The sequence below is a fragment of the Sciurus vulgaris genome (assembly GCF_902686455.1).
Source record: "Sciurus vulgaris genome assembly, chromosome: X".
Classification (NCBI taxonomy): domain Eukaryota; kingdom Metazoa; phylum Chordata; class Mammalia; order Rodentia; family Sciuridae; genus Sciurus; species Sciurus vulgaris.
In genome coordinates, this window is record NC_136471.1 from 56445888 (window position 1) to 56469184 (window position 23297).

Sequence of the window (23297 nt, forward strand, 5' to 3'; positions counted from 1 at the left end):
TTTTCAGGAAATGGCTCAAGTTTTTTCCCACAAGTGTAAAATAATCTTTGCAGAAGAAAGGTTGGCCCACTCATAATCTTCATTTTTCAAAAAGCAAAAGTCTCCAGAGATAAGAGACATTTTCTCCTTTAAAAATAGCTGTACAAGTCAATAGGTTAAAAGATATGTTTTGAAATAAAAGAAAAAGAAATAATTCAAATGAAAGAAATTTCACTACACTTACACTGTGAAGATAATGCTGAGAAAGAGAATAATATTGGCTCTGATGAATTTATAGCCATCCAAACAAAATACCATGTTTGGGAAGAACACAATGTATAAACAAGCTTCATATACAAATCAAAATTAAGCATGATTTCATTGATAAATAGTGCTGCTCATATGAAAGAAAATTTCTAACTTTGCAAAAGAGGTAATTAAAGACACTATTTCAGCTCTCTGTATAAAATTTGCCCAAATTTGGTACAGTGCTATTCATTGTTATCTTAAATTTTTGCTTAATCACAAAAATAATATAAGCTCATTGTTTTAAAATTCATAATGGTAAACACAGCTTTTTCTATCTTTTTGCTATATGTTTCATGTGCACGTTACTATTTTCTTTATACTTATGAAGACAAACATATGCATACATAATATGTCAATATCTACACTTTTTACACAGATAAATAATAGTAAATGTATTATTTTGCAACACACCCTTTTCACTTGACCATTTTATGGACATAGTTTGTGCATATTGAGAACTCACCATTTCTTTTTTCGAGGTTAGCAAGACAGATATACCCTCAAGTTCTTCTTTGGGGCATTAACCTAACTACCTAAATCTTTCAAAAACTGCTTTTGCATAAAAACTTTGACTATCCAATAAAAAGTAACTTTGAAGCAATAAAGAAATTGGTGGACATTATTTTTAATAATTCATAAAAAGAAAATTCAATGTGGCATGTAGATGATGCTTAATTCAAGCAACAAGGGTATAATAACAAAAATAAATACAGAAACCTGAGTATTAAAAAGAGAAATTCTAGTAGTGTTGTTAAGCCTTCGTTTTTATGTCCATTACACGTAAAGTAATTTTCAAATAATTATTATCTAGAAATGTTATAGAAAGAAAATACTACTGAAAATTTTAAACAGATATTTTAATAAAATTAAATGTGGATCCCCATTAAACTCAAGGACTTCTTCTGAATACTCTGCACAGCCTCCTAGCTATTAATAAGGTATGTGCAGTGTCCCTATTTAGAAGTGATTGCTAAAATGATTAATTCTATAAACCTGAAAATTTAGTAACTAATATGATTTGTTGTGTGGCAGTTATGCATCTTTGACACATAGGAAACAACTGGTAAACAAAATTATGATGTAATCAAAAGCTACAAGTGGTTTTTATTTGAGTAGTGTGTAAAGATAGTCCTGTTGTAAGGAAGGTAATTCATTTATTAGAGATGTTAGTCTATTAGAAATAAGTAGTTTATTAGAAATAAGTGTGTTCTTTTGCAAAGGAACATATTGTATGAGGATTGAGGATTATACAGAAGAAAATATTTTGGTCCTATTGTAGGGAAATGCGAAATATACTTAGGAAAATAACATGAATATGTACACATAAGAAATGATCTACATGGCTCTGTTACAGTGTTCCTCATAAGACATACACAAATGAATTGCAGTCTAAGTAAATAAGCCTTGAAAGAAAAGAAGAGTTAACTGCATTTTATTGAGTAAGTGTTCCTGGATAATATAAGTTTAGTAAGGACTAATTGAGTATTCACAGTGTTCTAAGAGCTTTATATGTATTATATCATTTAAAGCTCACCTTAAAGCTCACCATGCCTTGATAAAATAGGTGCTATTATTATTCTTCTTGCATACATGAGGAAACTGAAGCAAAACGGGTTTTAAAAATTGCCCAATATTGCCAGAAGGTAAAAAAAAAAAAAAACCATGGCTTATTCACAGGTCTGATTCTGGATGAGTATCACTAAAAGTTTGGGATTACAGTAGTGATCTAAGGAGTGTTGTTTTCGGGAAATTTTTTCCAAAAACTGTGAATGGCATGTATGAAAAACTAGGGAAGTAGCCTGGAGAATGGTCAACTAGTCTAATCATTTATGTAACTCTGTATGTCATATCTAATCTTTCTTATAGAGAAGGCTAGATATATACTTACAATTTCAGATGATGAAATGGTACTAACTGAAGATTTTGCTAAACTCTAAACAGAATGTTTACTTGAAAAAGACTGGCTATAAGGGAAGACAGACAAATCTGCTCAATATAACAAATTTGAAATTCTGCTTACATTTGAGAGAGTTACTAAAACAAATAAAAGAATCTGAAGAGTTTGTAGTTCTATTTGTCTCCTTCTCTTTATTAAGCAGATTTTTATAATAACTGAAAGCAACAATTAGCTCATCAGAAATCTTGCTGATTTATTCATTTCTAGTCAGTCATGATGCAGTTGCCTCTCTTTCTCTTTCATTGCAGAGTTAGAGAAGAGTGGAGCATTAGCGATTTTCACCTTCAAAGTATTAATACTAGATTTGCTGAAGCACTAGTCTTTACATCATGCTAAAAATATTTTCTAATAGGAAAACCTGACAGAGTAGAGAAAAACTGAACCAAAGATATTAGTTCCCATATTAACAAAATGTGACTTTGGATCACAAGGCAAATTTGACTTACTTCCTAAATTGAAAAAGAGATGGCACACATATAAAATACAGTAAGACAAATCAATTAAATTTACTGCCTTAACCTTGGATCATGCTTATTTAACTGAGATAGGAATCCTTACATAGCTCTGTGAAGGGTGTAATAGATGATACTCATTGAGCATCTTTTAAATATTTTTATCACCTTTTTATTTGTTTATATTTCTGGTACTGGGGATTGAACGCAGGGGTGCTCAGCTGAGCCACATCCTCAGTCCTCTATTATATGTTACTTAGAGACAGGGTCTTGCTGAGTTGCTTGTGGCCTCACTAGGTTGCTGAATCTGTCTTTGAACTCAAGATCCTCCTGACTCAGCCTCCAGAGCCGCTGGGATTCTAGGTGTGTGCCTCCATGCTTGGCACCTTAATTCTTATATAACAAGCTATGGAACAGTTTCTATCATTATTTTTCTTTTATAGATGAGGAAACTGAGGTTCAGGGAAGTGTGACTTACCCAGGTTAAACATGCAGTAATGTGGATTTAAATCTAGGTAGTCTGACCCCAGAACCTGTACTGTCACCTGAAACTCACAGGAATAGGTATCATCATAGTGCATCTTGCTACAATCAGGAATAGATCTTATCCTATATAAAATCAATATTGTTAAAAGAGTAGAATATAATTGAAATTCAAAAGAAATTTATAGTTTTAGTATTAGATTTCAAGGGAGTTTCAATGCTTTCAATGAGTAGCTTCAAGTCCCTCAAAGTATAGGGTCCTCTGTTGCTATGGGTACTTAAATGGAAAAACAACTAAGATAGTTTTCCTTTAATTCTAAATAAGATACTTTGGCATTAACTTTAACCTCTGACCTTCTAGTGTTTCAATGTTAATGAAATAAAGTCTTTAGACATGTAATAATTAACAAACCCATCTTTTTCATTAAATTAATTTGTTCTGGTATAACTTGTCATTCCAAGCAAGAGTCTTGTGTAATACAGAGCAATTTTAGAACTGGTGCTCCCAAACTTGTTAACACTATGAGTATAAAACTGCTATCAAAGCAATGGAAGAGTGGTCATGGCTGTAACTCTAATTTTACTGCCTCTATCCAGGAGTCCATTCACATTTGTTCATCAAAGTTGATATGGTCCATTACAATAAAAAAAAGCTGATATGGTAGAGTGGTTAAGAACTTAACATCTAATATCAGCCCATCTGGTTTTACATCTGTATTCTTCCAATTATAAACTATGTGACTTTGAGTACCTCAAATATGATTACAATATCATGAATATAATATGAGGATAGTGTAAGGATGATAATGAACCCCTCAATAGATTCATTAGAATAAAATCACAAAAGCAAAGAACTTGGTTCAGTGTTACATGTTTTTTAAACAATTTATATTTTTAAACATTTCACTTTTTATGTATACCTTAATTTATTTTTATGTGATACTGAGGATCAAACCCGGTGCCTCATATGTGCAAGGCAAACACTCCACCACTGAACCACAACCCCAGCCCCAGTGTTACATTTTAAGTGATAAAATTCATTATTATTAGTGAATTATTAGTGAATTAGCAAATAATAAAATTCATTATTATTATTAACACTACATAATACTGAGAATAATAATCTATTATTAGAGGATTGAATGATTTTCATTTATTTCTTAATCTGCTCCCTAAAATTTGTGAGACAGACCTTTTGAACAAATAATTTATTTAAAAGTGTGTTAAACTAAATACTTTGTAGTGAGGAACACCTAGAAATACCTAGAGTTTCTAGCAGCATGGAAATCCTCAGTTTTCTGTGTGTACAAGGAAATTACACTAGATGATCTCTCAAATCCCTTCCACCTCCAACAAGGAAAATATTTCCACAAAGCTATTAGACTTGGGGCCATTACTCCAAGCAATAGAAAAGAACAAAGAAAATCTAAAGTATTAGGTGAGTATTTTAACTTAAGTCTGTCATGGTTTGAATATGAGGTGTCCCAAAAAAGCTACTGTGTTAATGCAGAAAGTGAAATAATTATGAAAGCTGTAACCCAGCAGTGGATTTGAATAGATTATTGGGTAGTAACTGTAAGAAGGGGGCTAAAGAACGTGGGTCACTGGAGGTGTTCCTCGGGATTATATATTTTCCCTACTCCTTGCAATTATGGTTTCTCTCTCTGCTTCCTGGCTACCATGAGCTGAGCAGCTTTTCTTCATTATCTCCTACTACAATGATGGTAGCTTCACCTCCAGCCCAGAATAATGGAGTCAGTTGGCCAGGGACTAACCCTTTAAAACTACAAGACATAAACTTTTCCTTCTCTAAGTTGTTCTTGTTGTGTATTTTGGTCACAGTAATGAAAGCTGTCACAATACCTAGTACCCCGAACTAATATATATAAGGGAAAAATGGTTATATCTAGAACAGAAGATATTACTTAACAAATTTAGAGTTATTAAATTTTAAGATAAAGGTAGTTAATTATATATGTTTTATACTTCATAATGGAATAAAAATGGGATACAAATTGTTACGACATACAATGAGTTTGAGATTTAGAAAATAGGTTTGTATAATTTATAACTGTCAGGTAATTTAAAAGTTCTTCATGAGGAAAGGGAATCATGTGGTATAAAATATTAAAGTGATACCTGAATTGATATTTTATATGAAATGTGTTTTTTCTTCATTCAAAGAAACAGGAGATATTCCGTGGGTGGATAATGTTAAGCAGGATGAGTGTCTATTTGACCTCAGAACTATCAGAACCAAGTATTATTATTAGTATCAAGGAGTGGCCAACATCCTTGAAATTGCTACCCTCATACAAATTAGACCTGGAAAAATATCTATTTGTATATTTCCATGCTGCTTCTAAAATATAAGTCATAGCATGAGCTGGAAGAAATGCTAGTAGTGGATTGAGACTATATAACAAAAATGGTCTTTTTATATACAATTTTGATAAACAATACATAAAATAACAAATAATATTAAATCTGCATTTTATGTGCCATTATTAGTTCCATTTCAGAGATGTGGAACAGAGATAATTAAAATGAAATAAACTATTCAATATCTAAGCGAGCTAGTGGGGTAGAAAACAGAATTCAAATCTTGGAATTCTGGCTTCAGAGTGTATACTAAAATCATGATATCATTTATATAAAATTCTAAAAAATGCATATTAATCTATGAGAACAAAAAACAGATTGGTGATTACCTAAGGATAGAAGTAGGATTCAGAGGGGCATGATAAAAGTTTGGGGTTATAAAAGTTTTCATTATCTTAATGTTAGTAATGCTTTTTCAGGCATATACATTTTTCAAAATTTATAAAATTGTATAACTTATGTACAACTATTATGTATTTATATTCAATAAAAACTTTTAAAAGGGATCAATTTGTATATTTAGATAAAACCTGCCTACATAAACAAAAAAATGAAGAAAACGAGTTAAAATGAATGAATATTCAGTGTTTAGCATCTTAGATATCTACAACAAAAGATAATATTAAGATGCTTGCCACTGTATAATTTGTATGTGTGTGAGTATGGAAGGGATTCTGTATATGTCCATCTCAGGGAAAGTGTAAACAGATATCAAAGAGCTATATTCAGTCTGAGTATACTAACAGATTGTGTCTGATGCAGCATCTCATGTAGAAGCATGAACATTTAGTTCACCCAATTATAAAATAATTGAACACAGAACATATTGCTGTGCAAGAAATTTATATATAACCTTCTGAAGAAAAATAAGCTTATGATATGCTAGAACTAATATTTTAAATACATTCACAGTAGAAATTCTATGTTATAATGTAAATTAAACTGATTATATAAAGAAAATTCATTTTATTTTAGGAACCTACTAAATAAAATTAAGTAATAGACAAAAACACAAAATAAAAGTATATTATGAGACACTCAAGGAAGTATACACACTACAAAATTAAGAGTATTGCAATTGGAGCAATCTCCTGCTTTTTAACCACTGTCATAGCCTACAGCTAAGGAATATATACTTCTGAACTGCATATCACAATAATTAGCACATCATTGTTGTATGCAGTCTTTTACAAATATTTATTCTCTTTTTATTATCCAAACATTTCTAGTATCAATGGGGGTGATTAAGAACTAAATTTTGAAAAGCATCCAAGAAACCCTTCAAGTAGATAACTTGGGAATGAAAGCTATAATTGAGTCATATTTGAATAATATTATGAGTCAGAACAGAGGTATTTTATAAAGGAGTCGTAGTGGCCTTAAAAGAAGGTTCAAGTCTTTTTACCTTTAGGATTTCACCACTGATTCCTTTCTTAATTTCATGGAATACAAGCACAGGACATAAACAACACTCAAATAGACAACAAATATGAAAAGACTATCATACCACTAATAAGAAATATAAATACATAATATCAAGAAATTTTTACGGACATTTGTTAAAAATATGAATTGTGGTTACCTCTTGATATATCTTGAATTACTTTTAATTGCTTCTTTTTATTTCAATATACTTTTTTAAAATTCATATATATTATTTTCACAAAATACAAAGTCATTTTAAAGCTGCCTTATAAGTTTTTTGACAGAAAAATTATGGCCAAATCATCAGAAGAGAGAATTTTGTAATGAACCAAGTTAATTCAGTAAATGTGATAAAGGTGGCATTTCAAATAGATATAGGACAGAAACATTATCATGGTTCTGTATGAATTAATTGGCTAATAAGTAATTTTTTAAAAATCTAAATCCCTAACTCATTGATTAAAGAACACTAATTCTTGCTGGTACAAACCTTAACATGGAAATGAAACTATTAAAATACCATAAAAATAAAAGAACATCCATTAAAAAAGTCCATCATTTTACCTAAAGATAAGCTGCAAAACAAATTTTACTGTATAACCCCATTAATTTAAATAATTCTTTCTATGGTATGTTTTGAGTAAAATTATGAAATGAAAGGATACATACTCATCCAGTAAGTTTTATTTACCATTACCCCGCCATCCTCTACAAGTGTGCGTGGCACATGCCTTGGTACTATGTATGATAAAATAGGTATTACAATTTAGTCCACCACCCCTATTTCTAGTAATTTATACTATATTGATTTTCTCAAGTGCATACACATATATATATATACAATAGGTATCCAGTGACATTTTTTAATAACAGGGAAAGAGTGTATTTATAAATAGAGAAATGGTGTGGATACAGCTTCCCTACAACAGAAATCTGGTTAAATAAATTAAGGCAATTATTTCCATGGAATATGAATCTATTTAAAAATAAGACACTGATTACTGGCCATAAAAATATACCCATAATCAATTGATAAATTAGAAAATTACAAAACATAATTTGATGAAGCGTAAATATGCACAAGGAAATTTCTGGAAGGAAATACATCAAAATGCTAACAATAGTTATTTGGTGTTTAAGATAGTATGTTTTTACTATCACTGTAATTTTCTATATTGGAGTTTCATCTTTGCAATGCTCATGTACTTTGACAATTGGAGATAAACAATAAAAGTAAATTCATTTACAAATTAGAAAGCATTTCCTAACTTTCAAAAACATGTGAGTAAATGACAAAGCACAAAATCTACAATAAGAAGTAATATAATGGTTAATCTAAATTTAATCTTTCCTCATTTGAAATGAATAATACATTATATTTCATAATTTAATATACTACTTGTATTCCATAACCAAGTTTAGATAGTGACTGTGGTTTAGTAGATTATCTTCTACATTACTATTCCAAATCACTTCTGTGGATTTTTCTTCTTTCGTAGAAATATAAAAATATCTTCCAATTAAATCTCTAAAAGACTATATCCTGTGAATTTCTATTCAAATACAGTTGGGTACTTTTATGTCATTCATTAAAAATGGGCTAAATATCTTCCTTACCTTTCAATGAAAATTAAACACAGGTCTTTTTGGTTGTACCAAGGAAGTTGTTCTGTAGCAGAAAAGAATCCTGTAAATAAAAACAACAAATATCTGTTTTTAAACTTCATTTTACAAAAGTTTATTCATATACTCCAGGACTTGTAAATCATTCTTCAATATGGCTAAAATTTTACAATATAAGAAGGAAACTGGTGGCAGATGACATCGTATACACTGACAGAGGATGCACTTTCATTAGCACAAATTCCCCCTCCCATCCTGCAGTTCGTGGAATTGAAACCTGCTGCACTAAAGTATAAAACAAACCATCTGCTTTTTAACAATACTACTTAACATTTGAATACCCCATTGTTTTATCTAAAAGGTTATTGCAAGCATTGAAAAGGGCTTCGTGGCAATTTAGCAGCAATGTTGGGGTATATCATATGACAGCTTAAAGAGAAATATAATAAAAATGGTGTAAGTGACTCACGGCAACATGGGTTCGCAAACCTTGTAGATGGATATAAACCAGGCTTGCCAAACATCACAGACAGCACTTAATAAATCTGCTACGTGGAATGCAATATGCCTGCTGTCTAGCCCCTCCCCCCTCTGCCAATAAACGACTCCCCCTTTATATCCAGTGTAAAAACACATGCTCACAAGATATTTAGAGGAAATCAGGTTTGTTTTGTAATCACCCAGAGTCATACTATCCAATGACGCCATTCAAAGCATTTTCAGCCAATTATTTTTAAAAACCACATTTTTGTTAAGAGGCCCGTGACCAACCAAACGGGAATTCAGGATGGGTGGTTGGGAGAGGGAAAACACTCCTCTTCTTCCCTTGTTAGGAACTATGGCTGGCATTTTTACCTCATGTAACGCTTTTTTTTCTCTTTGAGTTATAAAAGTATAAAGAAAAAAATTTTGGGGGAAAAAAAATAGAACGTCTTCAGGGGTGTGTACTTCAGCTACCAAGGAGCGTCTGGGAAGGTGGGAGGAGCCGGGGCAGTTGCGGTTGGTCATTCGTTGGGCGTAGGGTTTGTCAATCAAAATGGCCCAGCAAATGAGGAGCGAACTAAAGGCACACTGGGAACGAAATTAACGGGAGCTCTGACTGCAAGGGGAGGGGGCTCACGATTTGAGCCGAGGAAAGAACTCCGGGTCTCATACTGCGCCATTCGACTGCGGCACGCCTCGGTTTGCTTCTGCTGCAGCGAGGAGAGGCCTTGCCTCCGTGGCTTTCGCCCAGGAGCCTCTGCTGCCGCTGCCACCTCAGAAGCTGCCACTACAGCACCGCCGCTGCAGTCCCGCCCCGCCCTTAGCTGCCGCTGCGGTCGCCACCGCCACCTCCGCAGCCCGGGCCTTCACCGTCGCCAGCCAAGCATCCGTGAGTCATTTTCTGCCCATCTCTGGGTGCGCGGTCTCTGCGGTAATCACCGCCTTAAGAGGTTTGCAGGATTGCAACATGGCAGAAGCGGATCTTAAAATGATCACGGAACCTGCCGCCCAGGGGGTTGCTGAAGAGGAGATGGCTAGCTCTGCTAGTGATTCTGGGGAAGAATCTGACAGCAGTAGCTCTAGCAGCAGCACTAGTTGCAGCAGCAGCAGCAGCAGCAGCGGCGGCGGCGGCAGCAGCGGCAGTAGTAGCAGCCGCAGCCGCTTGTATAGAAAGAGGCGGGTACCTGAGCCTTCCAGAAGGGCGCGGCGAGCACCGTCCGGAGCAAATTTCGTGGATAGGCTGCCCCAGGCAGTTAGAAATCGTGTGCAGGCACTCAGGAATATTCAAGATGAATGTGACAAGGTAGACGCCCTGTTCTTAAAGGCAATTCATGATCTTGAAAGAAAATATGCTGAACTCAATAAGCCTCTGTATGATAGGCGATTCCAAATCATCAATGCAGAATATGAACCTACAGAAGAAGAATGTGAGTGGAATTCAGAGGATGAGGAGTTCAGCAGTGATGAGGAGGTGCAGGATGACACTCCTAGTGAAATGCCTCCCTTAGAGGGTGAGGAAGAAGAAGAAAAGTCTAAAGAAAAATCTGAGGTGAAGGTGAAAGTTGAAGAAAATGAAGTTCCTAAGGAAATTCCTGAGGTAAAGGCTGAAGGAAAGGAAGTTCCAAAAGAAAGTCCTGAAGTAAAAGCTGAAGAAAAGGAAGTTCCTAAAGAAATTGTTGAGGTAAAATCTGAAGAAAAGGAAGTTCCTAAAGAAATTCCTGAAATAAAGGGTGAAGAAGAAGCAGATTCTACAGATTGTATGGAGGCAACTCCTGAAGAAAAAGAAGATCCTAAAGAAGTCCTCCAGGCAAAGGCAGAACATAAAGAACAACCTAAAGTAACAGAGTCAAAGGCAAGGGCTGCAGTAAGAGAGGCTCATAAAAGAGTTCCTGAGACAAGGCCTAAAGAAAGAGTGAATCTTAAAAGAGCTCGGAAGGGAAAACCTAAAAGAGAAGATCCTAAAGGCATTCCTGACTACTGGCTGACTGTTTTAAAGAATGTTGACAAGCTTGGGCCTATGATTCAGAAGTATGATGAGCCCATTCTGAGATTCTTGTCTGACGTTAGCCTGAAGTTCTCAAAACCTGGCCAGCCTATAAGTTATACTTTTGAATTCCATTTCCTACCCAATCCATACTTCAGAAATGAGCTGCTGATGAAGACATACATAATAAAGTCAAAACCAGATCACAATGATCCCTTTTTTTCTTGGGGATGGGAAATTGAAGATTGCAAAGGCTGCAAGATAGATTGGAGAAGAGGAAAGGATGTTACTGTGACTACCACCCATAGTCGTACAACTGCTACTGGAGAAATTGAAATCCAGCCAAGAGTGGTTCCAAATGCATCATTCTTCAATTTCTTTAGTCCTCCTGAGATTCCTAAGATTGGAAAGCTGGAACCACGAGAAGATGCTATCCTTGATGAGGACTTTGAAATTGGTCAAATTTTACATGATAACGTCATTCTGAAGTCAATCTACTATTATACAGGAGAAGTCAATGGTACCTACTATCAAGATGGCAGAGATTATATAAATAGGAAATACCGAAAATAGAAAAGCTGGCTGAAAAAATTTTTTAAGAATCTCAAAAATTCAAGCAAGCAGAAGTGAAGCAGGTTCAATCAAGTAGACTTGAAATAAATAAAAACCTGCCCTATAACCTGAACACTATTACTCCTTATAAGTCTTGTGTTTTCCTATTTTCTTAGCCCATTTAAAAATTGTTCTTAAAAGTGTCTTAAGTATCAGTTTATTCTATTGAGCCTGTTATAGTGTAATATTCTTGAAAATATGCAAACCATTGTTAATTATTTAAAGCATGTTTGGTGCTACGAAGTGTTGATTTTTGTCATGTTCCTCTTAGATTATAGCTGTGAAAACTGTCAGAATTGTTAGACAGATATTTGCTTGGAAAAAAAAGTTTCCTGAAATGTCAATGCAAGTATTTTTTTTTTCTTTTTCCAGCCCAGAAGTGTAAGGGTTTAAATCTGCTTGCACTAGCTGTGCCTTCATTATTTTGCTATAGAAATACACTATTTATTGCTAACTAGAATAGTGCATTGTGAAATTTGACTGCTTGAAAAAAATGAGCATACTTTTAAGAATGTCTTTCAAAATCACATTTGATTTCTATGAATTTGTTTATGTGATGTAATGGTTTATAAATCACAATGAAGTTATTGTTTACCACTGAGGTGTTAATAAGACAGTATTTAAAAAAAGTTTTCTCATTGTGTAATTATAAAGTAAAGGTATCACATTTTCTTTGTAATATGTTCTACTTTATCTTTCACTGAAAATGATTACATCATTTGATACTTGTTTCATGTTCTTTTATTGCAACCTAAAATAAATAAATGTCAAATAAAGTGTATGATGCTATTAAAATCTAGCATTTTCTCCTAATTATAAAATTATGGTACTTAGCAGAGTAAAAGGAAAATTTTTAAAAACATAACTTTTTAAAATTCTGATATATTTCCCAGATCCTAGTTCATCTTTTGGAGGATGCACATTCAAGTTATTGAAGAGAATGGGACAGGGGAGGGGAAAGAGGAAATGGGAGAAGAAGGTGGAAAATGGAAGCAGAGGAAGGAGTCGAAGAGGGTGAGGAAGGGGAAGATTAGGGGAGGGAAGGGAGAAGAAGAAAAGGGAAAGGTAGGAGAGGAGGGTGAGGATTAGAAAGACGAGAGGGGGAGAAGATCTCTGGGGAGGACAAGGGAGGAAGGCAGAGATATCTCACCCCAAAAGGTCATCTGTTTAAGTTGATTTTTTTCATGTGACCAGAACCACCCTTCACTTTGACTTGATTTGACCATGGCTCTGTTTTTTTTAAGGTGACATCATGGTCTCACCTCCTTTGTACTGTACCATGCAACTGGTCACAGGATAATTATATCCTGAAATTTTGGTTTGAGACTACTAAGAGGATAAGGCCTTTTAAACTCAAAGCGTCTTGAAAAGGGCCTTACCAAAGAACTTTGTACTAGGCATAAAGTCATAAGCACAATGAATGATAAAGTACTCTTATTTCACATTCCGGTACACATATATATTTCCTTCAAGATTTTACAGGAAAGAACTATGACAGAAGGATGACAGAATTTAAGACTTTCTGGGTCACAGGTCAAAAGTTACCTAATAATCTTCCCAAATCCCATCATATATAGTTTGACATCTTGCTTTTTATCTTTGCTTAACAATATTCTCCCCTCCTATGCGCATAAATGTAAAATCATTTATAACCCATGATATTCTATTTAACCCATAATGTATGTTTGGATCTTTATGTTCTTTGTGATTTAAATATCAGGGAGCAAATTATTGATTTTAGAGAACTATTGCACTTTGGAGAGAGCTTGTTTTACTGCTGAGATTCTTGCATCCATCAAGTATCCATACGGGATGAATCTGGAGACCATCATGCTAAATGAAATAAGCCAGACCCAGAAAATCAAAGGTTGAATAATTTCCCTAATATGCAGAAGCTAGTCCAAATTAAGGAAAAAAGAAATCGGAGGCAGGGGTATGTCCATCAAAACAGAAGAAAGATTAGTAGAGAAGAGGAAAGGGATTGAGGGGAAGAGAGGAGGGATAGGATAAGGGAATAGCAATGGAATGAATGGGACATAGCTTTCCTATATACATATGTGAATATACCACAGTGAATCTCACCATCATGTATATCCACAAGGCACTAATTTTTAAAAATAAATAGCAGAAGGATCAGTAGAAGAGGGAAGGGAATGGGAGAGGGGAGGAGGGGGAGGGAAGGGGAAGTGCTGGGGATTGAATTAGAACAAATTATATTCCATGCTTTTATAATTATGTCAAAATGACAACTAATGTTATATATAACTAAAAAGAACCAATAAAAAAGAATCCAAATGGCAGATTTAATTTTTGCCAGAGACAAAGAGACAACTATAATAATTATGATGTACCTGGATCCATGTGGCTGGGTATGTCCCCAAATTATGCCATGCTTGTCATATGTCATAGATAGCAGAACCCTTAAGACTTCTACATGGAATGCAAAATCCTTATAACCTCTTAGAACCCTTACAAAAGTATTTAGCACCTCCCTCTCTATTTTTCATAATTCAGAAAATAAACACCCAGAAGCACACTACACTAAGATATGCCCTACTTGTACATTGGTGATTTTTCTCTCCTTCATTGGCTCAAATCAAAAGGTAAATTCAAGTTGGAAGAATGTAAGAAAAGCTAAATGAAAAGACAGTTTACCACTATTTTTAACTTAGGTTGAAGGCTAGGGACGCGAAACAAGTAGGTGCTCAGGATTTCTCCATCAGTAAAGTTAAAATTCTGGAAATGCAAGTAGTCTGTACTGGAGACTTCAATCATTTCAGCAAGTTGAAGAAGGTGGGTAGAGCCAGGAAAGTGGTTGGGCTGAAACATTCCTTGGGCTGCTTGTTTGTTTATCACACCTGCTCAGCCAATGAGTGATGTTACAAGGAGAAGCCTGGTGGGAATGAAGCTAAGGAACCAAGGGCAGGAGAGTTGAGAAGTGCTTAACCGGGTGTTTTCCTGCGTGCTCCTTGTGGTGCGCTGTTTCTTTTTGCTGTGACCCAAGACCGAGGTCAGCTACCAGCCTCACTGTTCCCAGCCGGACCTAGGAGGTGGCGGCTATCTTACCTCCTCTTCCTCTGCAGTTGCCACCACCTCCTCCTTAATGAATTCATTCCTGTCCTTAGGCACTGAGTATCCATGATTCACTCTAAAATGTTTGTTCTTTTCCTTTAATGTGGCTAACCCAGATAACAAGGGCAGCGGCAGCAGAGGCTGCTGAAGAAGTAACGCAAAAACTTGAGCTGAGCACAGAAAATGTCAACACAGTCAAATGATGCAGAAGTCTCTTTCTGACACGAAAAGTGTTTGAAGCCCACTGGGCCACACTGTCTCCCCACGCTGGCCCTTAAAAACTGCAGGAGTAATGTGATAAGATAAAAGCTGAATCTGATAAGGAATTGCAGGTGCTGGGGGAAATGTATAAACCCTCTCTTGTGTTTGAGCCCACCAGGGTGTGTATGAGGACAATGTCAGTTGTGCCTAAAGAGTATTAGTAGAATATTATGGAAGTGAAGAAGTTTTGAGTAATGGGGATCCAGATTTTGAGGTGACTTATAAAGTTGAGAAACAAAAAGAGGGATAAAAGTTGTAAAATTGAAAATTAATTAGAAAAAAATCCTTTAAGTACAGAGTATCTGCTGACTTACATTCCAATGAAATAAATATTTCAAAAACTAAGGTGTTGAAGAAGATAGCTATTGTTAGAATAAAATTTGATCCCTTCCTCTTTGAACATTCAAAAATAAGAGATTGTGATCATGACTGAGATTTGTGAAGAATGTCAGACCACAGGGAATAAAGAATACCTTTCTAAAAGCTAAAGTAATCACCTTTTAAATGGAACATTGGAACCCAAACAACAGGTTCTCAAAACCTCTATTTATTTTCTTTACTTTATTTCCTGTAGTTCTCCTGAAATCTTACTGTGCACAAAAGTGGAACTCATAAGGAAAATAATCTTATTCATTTATAATGTAATGGCTGGAACTTAATTAACTGCTTTTCTAATTCAGAGACAAGAATTGCCCTTAACAGGAGAGTCTCTTCAACTCATAGAAGAGAACAAAGAAAAAGGTTGGCTGAGATCCTGATCCAACTATTTATGAGATGGGAAAGCTTAGTTTTCAAGGTCTGGAAAATATTTTGAACATGAGTTTAGAGAAAAGATATGACTTGGTGAAACAAAGTGCATAACCCGTGGTATAATAATTTCAGCAAAATTTTATGTTATTTAAAATTTTGTTTTGTTTTTGTAGAGTAAATTTTTAAAGTATCAAAAAATTAAGTATTAAAACACACATCACTTATAAGTACACCATTTTTCAAAAGACATAGAATGCAGAAAATTCTTTAAAGTATCTTTATTTTTTGCTAGGTAGTTTAATCATTCTTGTTATATAACTATTAGAGGGTAACAGTGAAAATTCTTAGTACTTATCACTGAGACTAATACTTGGGGAAAATATACTGGAAGAACCAATGCAAGTGGGTATTTTACCTCCAGCTCAGAAATAGGAAGGGTTTATGTCAATTTGAACACAATGTTCCTTCATTATTTTACTTTGAATATGTGGCATATAAAATACAATGGCACATTATAAAATTTTACCATTTAAATAAAGCAATGTAGTGCTAAAACTTTTTAGGAACACATTAATACAAATTCTCTTAGATTGCTTATGGTTTTGAATTTTGCATGACTCAGGGACTCACAAAGAAGAAAGCAATCAGAATAAAGCTATTTCCCACCATGGTGATAAAGTGTTGTGTTTTTCTCTTTTACTCTTTAGGTATTTAATCTAAGATGATTAAACTCATTTTCTTTACACTATGCTTCACAAAAAATTATCATAGTATATTTTGTTATAGTTTCTTCTGATTGTAAAATTTCTTCTGATATAAAATGTGTAGATATACTGAGGAGAATAAAATAATTTGAAGCAATTCTACATTAAAAGATAATCACACTTAATGTGAAAATATCTTTCAATGTCTTTATCAGCATGATAACTGCTGTCAGTGTGAAAGCATAACTGTTTTAAGGAAATAAGAAAATAGTTTATTCTGAACCAAATGTGAGTAATCATTGCCCGGAAACATGGAATCAAGTGTCCCTAAATGACATATTACACTGTGGAAGACATTATGTGAACTTTTATAGTCATAAAAAACAAAAGAAATAGTAAATCAATACATTCACCAACTACATTGGTGGGAACATCAGTTAGGCAGGCTACAGCAGAACCAGAAAAATCTCTTCCACAGATTTTAGATGTGACAGCATTCTCAGCTTTAGGGTTGCTAGAAGCTATAGGTCTGCTAAGAAGTTTACATAATACCCAGGAGAATTTACGGTCTGATAAAAAAGTTAAGCCTGTTACAAGGCTTAAGAAAGTCCAAAATAATTCTGGCTCTTCATCTACAACATTCCTTCTGTCCACAATCATGATGGTCTACTTAGCCAAGGTCAAGCTGTCTCTACAGACAACTTCAGGTCACATGACCATTCTATACAATTTGTTTTTCTATGCATAGATATATAAAATATTGAATAATATATATAATATTGAATAATATGTGTATAATTTTGAAAAACCTTTTCCATATCAGTACATATGAATCTTCATTGTTTTTAATATACATTAAATGGATATACAATAATTTATTTTATCTTTTTCTTATGGGTATTTAGTAATAGGTATTTTTCTCTTTAATTTGTAATCATAAGCACTGTTTCTGACATAAGAAAAATATTGCATTTTTTTTGTTTTTCTTTTTTCCATGTAGAAGTTTTAATTTTAATATAGTAACATTAATCTTTTTTCCCCATTATGAATTTTGGGTATTTGGGTTAAAAATCATTTTTGTCATGTTTTTCTAGTAATCTTAGAGTATCACTTAACGATTTAATCTTTATGGAAGAATCTTGATGTAAAGATTAAGATACCTGTACTACCTTTTTTTCTGAACACAACTAACAGTTATTTCAATGGTATTCATTGAATATTGAACATCAATGCATTTAATTGCTTCCTTTTTTATCCAATTCATTCCTATATATATTAGGGTCTACTTATGGGCTTTCTTTTCAGAGGTGTTATTTTGTACTGGTATAAATCTTTTAAAACATTAATTTCTCATAGAACTTTTACTATCCTGTAATAATTGTTCTTCATAAAACTAGTAATTTTTTAGATTTTCTTGGATATTTTCACCTAATTTTCCCCCAAAATGAGCCCGTTTCACTTTTTTTTTCAAGTTTACCTCCACCTATCAAAAATCCATTGATATTCATGATTACAATTTATTTGAATTTATAGCTCAATTTACAGAGAATCAGGAACTTTATATTATCCAATCTTCTCATCCAAGAGTAAGGCTTTTGTTTCCATTTTAATCAAGTATTTCTTATATTCTTTAGTAGAGTTTTCAATTATGTGTGTCAAATGGCTTGTGAATATCTTTGTAAATTCCGTTCCTCAGTTTTCCCCCTTGTCTTCCTCTTGCTTATGCTATTTTCTTATTTTTAAATCGCCTGTGTTTAGGAATTACTCTTTTGTTTGTTCGTTTATCTTTGTATAGGGTTAACTGTACGTATTATAGGTGAAAAGATGGGAAGAAATGAACTTCTACATCTCAGAAGCTTTGATTCACATTTGTCTGATACCGACCGTCCTTTCTCCAAGTTGTCACGTCTTCTGTTGGAGGCTCTTTCTCCCCTCAATTTATGGTGTTCTCTCCTTCCTCATCCCTCACCATTACATGCTTTGGAATGAACTGTAAGGTCAACATGATTCCATGAAATTTCTTCAGTCAGAGATGCTTTATGGTGATGATGTAGTTAATTTCTGCTCAACTGGAGGGCTACAATTACCCTTCTTAGGCTACTCTCAGTGTCTCTTAGAGGTCTAGTGTCTCCCATCTGGATAAGGAAGGCATTAATCTGTGTGTATTAAAGTTCCTGGTTCCTCTTTCTGCCATTATATAAGGAGTAGCACTCTGCTTACTGATAGTATATTTTCCAGGAAATTCTCATTTCTTTAACAATAATTAGCCCAAATCCTGACATCCTAACTGGAAATCAGTTCTTTGATTTAGTGGGCAATTTTCTCACTGGAAAAATGAATAAATTAACAAGTTCCATCATTGCCATCTTTTCTTCTCTGGTTATGCTTCTGCTACACATATAAATAAGAAAACTGGTTTAGGAAGTCAGACAGACCTAAATTCAAGGTCAAGATATGTGTTGCAACTAAGTTTAGTTTCTCCAAACTGAAAATACTCATCAGTAAATGGGAATAATAGGGGAACTGGTCACATAAATTTACGTTGAATAATGGAGATAATGTGCAAAGCATTTATTATAAATTATCTGCCATATAAAATTTGATCAATAAATAATAAATATTGTTAATACCAATAATAACATTATTCAGTATAGTAAGGAAATCGATAAAATCCTGCCTGTATTCTTTCCAGCTTGTTCATTGATCTGAAAGATGCACACACACACACACACACACACACACACACACACGCACACATTTTTAAAGAAGCACCCTTTTCATTTTTTTCTTATTCCACATTTTTACTGGTGCATTATAATTGTACATAATGTCAAGATTTGTTGTTCCATATTTATACATGCCCACAATATAAAAATATAATTTGGCCAATATCACTCCCCAGAACTTCCCTGCTCTCTTCCTGATTCCCACACACTGGTCCCTTTTCTCTACTGATCTTTGTCGATTTTAATGAGATCCCCATGTCCCCCAACTATCTTTTCTTCTTTCTCTGCAGTTTCCACATTTGAGAGAAAACATACGATGCTTGACCTTCTGAGTTGACTTATTTCACTTAACATAATCATCTCAACTTTCATGCATTTTTTCTCATGACTGAATACAACTCCATTGTGTATATATACCATATTTTCTTTATCCAATCATCTGTTCATGGATACTAAGGCTGGTTCCATAATTTGGCAGCTATAAACATGAGTATGCATATATCACTGTACTGTGCTGACTTCAATTCTTTCGGACAAATTCCAAGGAATTTTATAGCTAGGTCATATGGTGGTTTCATGCCTAGTTGTTTAAGGAACCTTCATACTGATTTCCATAGTGGTTGTACTAACGTACAATCCCAACAGTGTAAAAGTATTCCTTTTTCTGCAAATCCTTTCCAGAGTTTGTTATTGTATGTATTCTTGATGACTGCCATTCTGACTGATATGAGATGACTTCTCAGTGTAATTTTTATTTGCATTGCCCTATGTGCTGATCATGTTGAACAATTTTTAATGTATTTGTTTGCCATTTGTATTATTTCTTCTTTTGAGAAGTTTATGTCTAATTCATTGGCTAATTTCTTAATTGCATTATTTGGTTTGTTGGTGTTAAGCTTTTTGAGATTTTTTTTCACTTTTTAAAAAGTATGGTTCATTGTATACAAATGGGGTACAACTATAGTTTCTCTGGTTGTACATGAAGTAGAGTCATACCATTTGTGTGTTCATATGTGTACATAGGGTAATGATGTTTGTCTCATTCTATTATCATTCCTCCCCTCCCCCTCCCCACCCCTCATTTCCCTCTACCACACTTCTTCCATCCTTCTTCCATACTTCCCTTACCTCCTCACCCAACCCTGTTATGTATTATCATCCACTTATCAGAGAAATCATTCACCCTTGGGATTTTTGGAATTGTCTTATTTCATTTAGCATGATATTCTCCAACTCCATCCATTTACCTACAAATGCCATAATTTTATTCTTCTTTATGACTGAGTAATATTCCACTGCATATATATATACCACAGTTTCGTTATCCATTCATCTATTGAAGGGCACCTACGTTGGTTCCACAATCTATCTATTGCGAATTGAGCTGCAATAAATATTGATGTAGCTGCATCACTGTAGTATGCTGATTTTAAGTCCTTTGGATATAGGCCAAGGAGTGGGATAGCTGAGTCAAATAGTGACTCCCTTCTGAGTTTTCTAAGGAATCTCCATACTACTTTCCAGAGTGGCTGCACCAATTTGCAACCCCACCAGCAATGTATGAGTGTAACTTCTCCCCCACATTCTCGCCAACACCTATTGTTGCTTGTATTCTTGATAATCTCCATTCTAATTGGGGTGAGATGAAATCTTAGGGTAGTTTTGATTTGCATTTCTATTATTACTAGAGATGTTGAATGTTCTTTCATATATCTATTGATTGCTTGTAGATCTTCTGTGAAGTGTCTGCTCATTTCTTTAGTTCATTTATTGATTGGATTATTTGTATTCTTGGTGTAAAGTTTTTTGAATTCTTTATAGATTCTGGAGATTAGTGCTCTATCAGAAGTGCGTGTAGCAAAGATTTTTCTCCCACTGTGTAGGCCCTCTCTTCACATTGTTGATCGTTTCCTTTGCTGAGAAAAAGCTTTTTAGTTTGAATCTATCCCAATTATTCATTCCTTCTTTTATTTCTTGTTCTTTTGGAGTCATGTTAAGGAAGTCTGGTCGTAAGCCGACATGATGAAGATTTGGACATACTTTTTCTTCTATTAGGTGCACTGTCTCTGGTCTAATTTGTAGTTCCTTGATCCATTTTGAGTTGGGTTTTTTCTGCAGGGTGAGAAATAGGGGGTTAGTTTTATTTTGCTGCATAAGAATTTCCAGTTTTCCCAGCACCATTTGTTGAAGAGGCTATCTTTTCTCCATTGCATATTTTTGGCACCTTTGTCTAGTATGAGAAAATTGTATTTATTTGGGTTTGTGTCCATGTCCTCTATTTTGTATCGTTGGTCTACCTGTCTATTTTGGTGCCAATACCATGCTGTTTTTTGATACTATTGCTCTGTAGTATATTTGAAGATCTGCTATTGTGATACCACCTGCTTCGCTCTTCCTGCTAAGGATTGCTTTAGCTATTCTGGGTCTCTTATTCTTCTAAATGAATTTCATGATTGCTTTCTCTATTTCCATGAGGTATGTCATTGGGATTTTAATTGGAATTGCACTTTGTTAGTATGGCCATTTTGACAATATTAATTCTGCCCATCCAACAACATGGGAGATCTTTCCATCTTCTAAGGTTTTCTTTCTTTAGCGTTCTGTAATTCTCATTGTAGCGGTCTTTCACCTCTTTTGTTAAATTGATTCCCAATTATTTAATTTTTTTGAGGTGATTGTGAATGGGGTAGTTTTCCTACTTTTCTTTCAGAGGATTCATCACTTATGAATAAAAATGCATTAGATTTATGAGTGTTGATTTTATGTCCTGCTACTTTACTGAATTCATTTATGAGTTCTAGAAGTTTTCTGGTGGAATTTTTTGGCTCCTGTAAATATAGAATCATGTCATCAGCAAATAGGAATACCTTGAGTTCTTCTTTTCCTATTCATATCCCTTTAATTTCTTTGGTCTGTCCAATAGCTCTGGCTAGAGTTTCAAGGACTATGTTGAATAGAAGTGGTGAAAGAGGGCATTCCTGCCTTGTTCCAATTTTTAGGGGGAATGCTTTCAGTTTTTCTCCATTTAGAATGATGTTGACCATAGGCTTAGGATAGATAGCCTTTACAATGTTGATTTATATTTCTATCTCTATGTTTTCTAATATTTTCATATGAAGCAATGCCGTTTTTTATCAAATGCTCTTTTTGCATCTATTGAAATAATTATGTGATTCTTAACTTTAAACCTGTCAATGTGGTGAATTACATGTATTGATTTCCAGATGTTGAGCCAACCTTGCATCCCTGGGATGAAACTCACTTGATCATGGTGCACTATCATTTTAATATTTTTTGTATGCAATTTGCTAAAATTTTGTTAAGAATGTTTGCACATATATTCATTAGGGATATTGTTCTGACATTTTCTTTCCTCGATGTCTCTTTGTCTGGTTTTGGTATCAGGGCATTATTAGCTTCAAAGAATGAGTTTGGTTATTAGTTTTGGTGTTCATTTATTCTTCTTTTTCTAGTGCTTTGAGTTGGAATGTTAGGTCATTTATTTTTTGACTTTTCATTCTTTTAATGAATGAGCTCAATGCAATGAACTTTCCTCTTTGCTCTGTCTTCATAGTATTCAAGAGATTTTGATATGTTGTATCATTGTTCTTGTTTACCTCTAAGAATTTTTTTATATCCTCCCTGATGTCTTCTGCTATCCATGCCTCATTCAATAGCATACTCTTTAGTCTCTAGTTGTTGGAGTAGTTTCTATTTTTTATTTTATCACTGATTTCTAATTTCATTCCATTATGATCTGATATAATACAAGGTAGTATCTCTATTTTTTGTATTTCTGAGAGTTGTTTTGTGGCATAATAGATGGTCTATTTTAGAGAAGGATACATGTGCTGCTGAGAAAAAAGTGTATTTGCTCATTGATGGATGGAATATTCTATATATGTCTATTAAGTCTAAGTTATTGATTGTATTACTGAGTTATAGTTTCTCAGTTTAGTTTTTGTTTGGAAGATCTTTCTAATGGTGAGAGAAGCATGTTAAACTCATCCAGTATTACTGTGTTGTACTGCATTTGATTCCTGAAATTGAGAAGAGTTTGATGTACATAGATGTTCCATTGTTTGGGGCATAAAT

General features: G+C 34.1%; 2 protein-coding genes and 2 long non-coding RNA genes across 7 annotated transcripts in view; 2 read left to right on the forward strand and 2 right to left on the reverse strand.

Moving 5' to 3' along the window:
* Positions 1–9567, reverse strand: part of FAM133A (family with sequence similarity 133 member A) — a 53418-nt gene extending 43851 nt beyond the window's left edge. For 2 of the 4 annotated variants that reach the window (XM_079123099.1, XM_079123097.1), the window contains exons 1-2: positions 9080–9224; positions 8605–8674 (exon numbers count right to left, since the gene is read on the reverse strand). The gene's annotated coding sequence lies outside the window, so the exon portion shown is untranslated. Of the gene's footprint in view, positions 1–8604; positions 8675–9079; positions 9225–9465 lie in introns of those variants that run through there. The other 2 variants (XM_079123098.1, XM_079123096.1) reach the window with 2 other exon arrangements.
* LOC306650798 overlaps positions 1–23297 on the forward strand; it is a 393776-nt gene that overhangs the window by 144268 nt on the left and 226211 nt on the right. The window lies entirely within an intron of this gene.
* Positions 1–23297, reverse strand: part of LOC306650800 — a 392843-nt gene that overhangs the window by 142972 nt on the left and 226574 nt on the right. The gene's annotated exons all lie outside the window — the stretch shown is intronic.
* On the forward strand, positions 9732–12468 carry NAP1L3 (nucleosome assembly protein 1 like 3). The gene has a single exon (XM_079123047.1). It carries the CDS (start codon positions 10061–10063, stop codon positions 11648–11650), a length of 1590 nt encoding a protein of 529 aa, XP_078979173.1. The 5' UTR covers positions 9732–10060; the 3' UTR covers positions 11651–12468.

Excerpts from the sequence above, each read along its gene's own strand:
- NAP1L3 (XM_079123047.1), top strand. The coding sequence starts at position 10,061 with ATGGCAGAAGCGGATCTTAAAATGATCACGGAACCTGCCGCCCAGGGG.